A 7500-nucleotide genomic window follows, 5' to 3' on the forward strand; every position below is an offset into this window, starting at 1 on the left:
CCCCCTCAACACCAATGCCTCTCCCCTAGCTTAATCCAATCACAACAGAACACTACGTGACTCTGGTCCGTAGGGGTGCCACTAAAATCTCTAAAACACAGATCAAATAAGATATGATACGTTTGTTTACGTTATGGTTACGTGCCAGGACTAAATTGGAAAACTGGGCTTCTAATGTTTGCTGTTGCAATGAGGGGTTGGGAATCCGTGAAAGTAAGACTTGGACAATTGTCTAGGAAAACTTTCTGGGGACCGTGTCCGGGCCGGGAACCTTTGAGTTTGGGGCGTTAAGAGTGAGAGTCCCAGGTTACCCAATATGTTTAGTCAACATTTTGAACATGTGAACATTTGAACATGCTCTATTTCGATCCGGCTAACATGCATTCTACACACAAAAGAAGAAAAAAAACGTGTAAAGAATAAATATTACCTCTTGTTGGGCAGCGGGGATGAGGAGTCAAAACTTAAAAAAAAAAAAAGCGAATGATAGCAAAGCACTATTGTATACATATTTTACAACCGACTTTGTCACTTTCTTTCAAGTTTTGGAAATTTGGAAATTTTCCGGATTTAGACATCTTTGACTAGACCATTACACAATAGACTCCAAAACTACAATAACAACAATAACGCAACAAACTAATCACAAGGCCAAGCACAAATGGCCATACTTAAATGTGATTATTTTTTTTACTATTTTCATTTTTGTAATAATTTTACCAAAGCATAAGCACATACATAGAGAAACTGCAGGTTCGAAAGACTAGAAAGAGACAGGTAATGACAAAAAATAAATAAATAGATAAATAAACAAACTAAAGTACTATATCTGCACACACACGCGGGCGCGCACACACACACACACGTACATATATCTTAATTACTGTGGATTACATAAACATGGGGCAACTCCTCCTCGCCCCCGAACTAAGAAAACTGTGCTGCACTTGGAATTCCACATATTACCTTCATCATCTGGGAGCCCAAGCGCGTCGTCACCGTTTCTGTAGCTGGGCTCCCTTCAAAGAGCAGATGATTCGGCAAGACAAAGTGAACTATTTTAAGGTTGAAATTTTTTAGTATCAGAAAAAAATAGGTTTCTCTTCCTGACTCTTTTGGAACCTGTAGTTAGTATTTGTTTGGCATACACAATGACATACATTTCTTAATCGTAGTAAAAAAAATAATAAATAAATAAAATGAAATAAAATACGCCATTCTATGTATAATTTGAGAGACCATCATCTCACTTTTTTCACAAATGAGTAATTATGCAAGGGAATATAACTGGTGTTGCACTACATGGACTTTAATAAAGAACTATATAAGGAATTATTGTCCGCCTTTTCGATTGTTAATAGTAATAAAACTCAATTATGGCAACATCATCATCACTGTCCCTGACTGGCTGTCGCACTATGCGCCCGAGGTCAATGACCAATCAGACGCAAGCGTTGAAAGTATATTGCAATAACGTGAAGTTTACTAGTGATAAAATCGATTGGGTTGACTTAAAGTTGAAATTATTAATTTATTTGGAAAATATCTACCCTGGGTTGACTGAGAATTTAAGTAATTGCTTTGTTTGGAAAATATTTACCTGCTGCTGATGTCGTCAATAGAGGCCGTCCCACTCATTTTCATTGCATATAAGCTGTTAGCAAACTCCTGAAATGATATATACACAAGTATTACAAACGGTACTAAAGCAACTGATCACCCAAGTAGTTTCCCATTGACTCACTCGTCCACTTCCCCCACACACATATTTGATCTGTTTCTTCATTTTCTATAATTTGGTATAAGTTTATCTTTTGTATAATATTCTATGGATTTTAAGTTTTATTTTCATTTATACATACCGGTACGTATATACGTAATGTACACACACACACACACACACACACACACACACACACACACACACACACACACACACACACACACACACACATATATATATATATATATATTTATATGTATATATATATGTATATATATACATGTATATATGTATATATTTATACATATATATGTACATATATATATGTATATATATATATATATATATATATATTTATATGAGTGGAAAAGGTGGTAGAGAAACGCGGGTTAGAGCGAGAACACTATATTTCTGACGTTTCGACTACAGGCAACCACAGAGAAGGATTCGTTAACCTGTCATTTGTAGCCGCCAGATTGGTTATGGAGGAGGGAATATCGGGCCAATCAGCATGCGGCATTCTGAAACGTCCATCCGGATGAGCCATAAGGAGAATATATATGCTGTACACACACGTTGTCTGTCACTCTGAAGAAGACTTGTAGTCAAAACGTCAGGAATATAGTGTTCTCGCTCTAACCCGCGTTTCTCTACCACCTTTTCCACTCATCTGTCTTACCTTCACAACAATATATGTATATATATATATATATATATATATATATACATATATGTATATATATATACATATATATGTATATATATACATATATATGTATATATATATATATATATATATATATACATACATGTGTGTGTGTGCGTGTGTGTGTGTATGTGTGTGCGTGTACTTTTATATATATGCACACACACACACACACACACATATATATATATATATATATATATTTTTTTTTTTTATTAAAATCAACTGCGCTAATAGCTTTGGCTATCTTGAGGTTCAAATTCTTCAGTTTGAAGAATAATCTTTGGTCTTCACAGTTCAAAGTATGAACATAATCATTCATGATTTCAAAATCATGGAGAAGAGGGTGCAGTAAAAGGCGCTGCTGAATGCCAATGGTTATAATAACACAAGGTAACAGTACAAAAGCTGTTGACACAATCACCGAAAACTTAAGTCTTTTCGCCTCTCACGGAGGCTTCTTCAGGGTGAGAAGAACTATAATATCAAGGCTAACTAGGTCTGCTATCGTCGAAGATGAAGGGAAATGTGAATGGTCTCTGGCCGACTGTCAGTCCTTAAAAGGCAGGATGGTAAGGGTATTGGGAGAGGTCATCCCAACTTTTGGGAGAGGTCACTGGAGGTTAGAAGTTTCTGGGTGAGGTCACTAGAAGGAGGAGATGTCAAGTGAAATCTCTGGGTGAGGTCACTAGTGGAAGGCGAGGACGACAGGAGTCTCTGGGGGAGGTCACTTGGGGAAGCGGGCGAAGTCGGAAGGGGGCCCTGGGTGAGGTCACTAGGATAGGTAGGCAAGGACACCAGTCTTGTTCCGGAGCTTGTGGAGGAGAGTCTCGCTCGACTTCTGGTTATGGGTCCTGTGGGCTGGGAATTTTGAAGCTGCTGAGGGTTTTGGTGAAGGTATTGGTCTAGTTGGGGTTCGGATGCACCTTGATTTTGTTGTTTTAGTTGGGCATGATGTTCCTGGGGGCGGGCTGAAGGGAGGATGAAATCTGCAGCTTGCTGTACATTGATGGAGGGCCGTTGAGTAGTAATCGCAACAGCTTCAGCAATCTGCAGTCTTTTGAAATTTGTTTCGTTGTGGAGTATAATTGTATTGTGTATCAAAGTGTTAAGTGGTGGCTTCATGTCGTGGTGGTCAACAAAGTGTTGGAAGATAGAGCCTTGGTTACGGTGGTATTGGAGGCGTCTTCTTAGTGTGGTGGAGGTTCTACCAATGTAGGAAAAGGAGCCGTCACAGCGGCCCTCCTGGCAAGAAAACTTATAGACTACATTGGTAGAGGCCTCCTTCGGGATTTTTGGTGTTGTGTTGTTTTTCATAACTAGGGACCTAGTCAGGTTTGGCTTACAGTAAATTCTTATGTTGATTGTTGTGTCTGCGTCTGTGGGGAAGGCTCCTCTTTTTATAATGCCTTTAATGGCATCACACTCTTCCTTATAATGGCTGTGAAAGTGATTCTGGTGGAAAATGGTGATTTCATTGTTGATCTGATTTGGGGCCTGGGCTGGTGTGGCATACTGGTCAAGTTTCTTCTTGATAACACCTTCGATCATCTGGTCGGGAAATCCGTTGTTGGTAAGGAGTTGTCTGATCCTGTCGAGTTCCCTATGCGTCTCCCTCCAACTACTACAATGTGTCAGAGCTCTGTTGACGTATGCTGCAGCTACTGATCTTTTGTAGGCTGCAGGGCATTCGCCACGAGCATTAAGGCAACGGCCTATATTGGTGTCTTTGGTGTAGACTTTGGTGTTGAAACCCTTTCTCTCTTTGCTGATGTCTAAGTCGAGGAAGGGAAGATGTCCTTCTACACTTTGCTCGTGTGTGAAAGCCAGGCAGGAGTTATCCTGAAAGGTAGAAATCAGGCTAGTGACGTCTTCTTGTGAACTAGTGGTGATAAAAATGTCGTCTATATACCTGGCATAAATTCCTGGAGGAGGTCGATGGTGAAAAGTCTTCTCCTCAACGTAGGCCATGTACATATTGGCAAAGAGGACCCCGAGTGGGGAACCCATAGCTACACCATCCACCTGCCTGAAAAGTTCTCCTCGGTGAGAGAGGAATGGGGCCTCCCTAGTACAGGTTTCCAGCAAAGACTTTAAGACGTGTTCGGGGATGTCAATAACAGGCTTGTCGCTTCTGTAAACTCGGTCTAAAATGAAGTTGATGGTCTCCTCTACTGGGACATTGGTAAAAAGAGATTCCACGTCCAGGGAAGCTATATCTTGACAAGGTGGTGCAGTCCGCAGAAGGTCAATGAATTCTGTCACGGAAGAAACTGAACGGCCTGTGGGGACATACGGAGTTAAGAGACCATTCAGCTTTTTGGCAACATAGTAGGTAGGAGTGGTGATTTGGGCTATGATAGGTCTAAGGGGGTTACCTGGCTTATGGGTTTTAACAGTCCCGTAGCTGTATCCTGGTCTAAAATCTCCTACTGCCTTGTTAAAGAGTTTTGTAGTTCTATTAGCTTGTTGAATGAGGTTGTTGATCTTTTTCTTCAAAGCATCACTGGGATCTTTTTGCAGGCGCTGGAATTTTGCAGGGTTCTCTAGGATCGTGTCCATCTTCTCTAGGTAGGAAGTCTTATCCATGATGACGTACACTGCTGCTTTATCTCCTTTACGGATGATGATGTCTTCCCTTTCCCGAAGTTCTTTAGCAGCCTTCTTCAGATCTGGGGTAAGGAGTGTACTCCTGAAGTTACCTCGGGTTCTGCCAGCTTCTCCAACAAGTTCCTGCCTAATGGTTGTAGAAAGGGTGACCCGGTTCTCATGTTCCAAGGTTAAAAGCTGGTCAATGAGATTTTCAATTTCTATGCGTTTACTTTCCGGGTTAGGCCGACGGATATAATGGCAATTAAGCCCCAAGTTTAATAGTTTCTGCTGTTGGTTGGTCAGGCTAACACCAGAAAGGTTGACAAATCCTTGTGCTGGTCTTTCGTTTCTGACAGGCCCTCTGTGTAGTGCGGTGAGTTTCTTTTGGTTGCGTGTATTGGCAATCCATTGCTGGTGTTGGGTGTATTCTTCCAAAAGGGTTTTGGCTGCCTGCTTGGTGTCAGGCTGATTGGTCGCATAAGTTGACCAAAGTGCTTCCTTCTCTTCTGTAGCCTTGGAAAGACGGTCTTGTGCATCTTGGAGTCTTCTCTTTAGTATACTGGTGGTGCATTGTCGGTTTCCTGTGGATCGGCGGATAATACTTCTAGGGCACAGGTTTTCACGTAGACAATTTTGATTAAAATCAACTGCGCTAATAGCTTTGGCTATCTTGAAGTTCAAATTCTTCAGTTTGAAGAATAATCTTTGGTCTTCACAGTTCAAAGTATGAACATAATCATTCATGATTTCAAAATCATGGAGAAGAGGGTGCAGTAAAAGGCGCTGCTGAATGCCAATGGTGTGTGTGTGTATATATACATATATGTATATATATATATGTATATATATATGTATATATATATATATATATATATATATATATATACATTTGTAAATAACACACAAGAAACCCACAGTTGGAGACTTGAACACTAGATTGGTAGAACATAAAAGGTCAATTAGGTATGATCAAGAAAATTCGGCCGTATTTCTTCATGTCAAAAATAAGAATCATTCTTTCCACTGGGGTAAGTCAAGATTATTGTTCAAGTCCCACTGCGGTTTCAGGAGAAAAATATTTGAATCAGCTTTAATTGAAGAACGCCCCAACATTAATATTTCTAAAGGCCAGTGAACTCCTGACATTATTTCTCGTGAGACGGTGAGTAGGCTCATACGAAGCTTACAGCCCCCCTTCACCCCACCCTCATCTTCCTCCGCCATCCTATTTTACCTCGTGTCTGAGTAATGCCATTAGTCCACGTTCCCTCTCTTTTCTGTGTTTCTGTAGCTTATAAGTCCCCTTTGTCCTCTGTCTTATGTACTTTCCTGAAGAGGGCTACAGTTGATAGCTGAAATACAGAATCTTCTTTCATTCGAAGTCTATTTTCTCCGACTGTGGGTTTCTTGTGTGATGCCATTAGCCCACGTTCCCTCTCTTTTCTATGTTTTTAGCTTATAAGTCCCCTTTGTCCTCTGTCTTATGTACTTTCCTGAAGAGGGCTACAGTTGATAGCCAAAATATAGAATCTTCTTTCATTCGAAGTTTATTTTATCCGACTGTGGGTTTCTTGTGATATATATATATATATATATATATATATATATATATATATATATAAACACACACACACACACACATCTATACATATATATATATATATATATATATATATGTGGCGTGTATATATATATAACATATATATTTATATATATATATATATATATATATATGTATATATATGGAAATAAACTCATCTGCTGGGATTCGAACCCTCGCCTGAGCGGCTTGCGTCTTACAAGACGAAGATCGTACCATCACGCCATCCTGACCCTTCAAAACGAAACGACTTAGTTCACGGCCCAGTCGTTCCGCCGAGGGCACCCGTGTGGAACGTGGTATGTACTGTATTTCATCAAATCCTTTCTGCAGGCTAGTCTCTCGACAAGTGTTTGTGTCAAATGACATTTGGAAATAAACTCATCTGCTGGGATTCGAACCCTCGCCTGAGCGGCTTGCGTCTTACAAGACGAAGATCGTACCATCACGCCATCCTGACCCTTCAAAACGAAACGACTTAGTTCACGGCCCAGTCGTTCCGCCGAGGGCACCCGTGTGGAACGTGGTATGTACTGTATTTCATCAAATCCTTTATGCAGGCTAATCTTCCGACAAGTGTTTGTGTCAATTGACATTTGGAAATAAACTCATCTGCTGGGATTCGAACCCTCGCCTGAGCGAAAATATCTTGATAGAAATGTTCCTGGTTTTTAATTCTGAAGTCGCTTTCAGATGCCCAGATTAATTTGTTCAAAAGGATGGGGTAGCTATGGAATCACCTTTAGGGGTTTCTTTTCCCCAGGCTTTTATAGCCTTTGTTGAAGAAGCTGTAAAAAAAATCTCACAACCAAATCAATTTTGTATCGTAGGTATGTTGATGATATTTTTTTGTGTGTAGATGACCTGCATTTACTCCAG

At 40.2% G+C, this 7500-nt stretch overlaps 1 protein-coding gene across 1 annotated transcript in view; it reads right to left on the reverse strand.

Annotated features, from left to right (window-relative positions):
* The window catches only part of LOC143023687 (nitric oxide synthase, salivary gland-like), an 89576-nt gene that overhangs the window by 81448 nt on the left and 628 nt on the right, over positions 1-7500 (reverse strand). Inside the window, exons 2-3 of the mRNA XM_076182299.1 lie at positions 4236-5602; positions 1601-1668 (exon numbers count right to left, since the gene is read on the reverse strand). Coding sequence (XP_076038414.1) covers positions 1601-1668; positions 4236-5602 — 1435 coding nt within the window. The remainder of the gene's footprint in view (positions 1-1600; positions 1669-4235; positions 5603-7500) is intronic.

This window comes from Oratosquilla oratoria, unplaced genomic scaffold (genome assembly GCF_046742065.1).
Source record: "Oratosquilla oratoria isolate Oo_2021 unplaced genomic scaffold, ASM4674206v1 SCAFFOLD55, whole genome shotgun sequence".
Taxonomy (NCBI): domain Eukaryota; kingdom Metazoa; phylum Arthropoda; class Malacostraca; order Stomatopoda; family Squillidae; genus Oratosquilla; species Oratosquilla oratoria.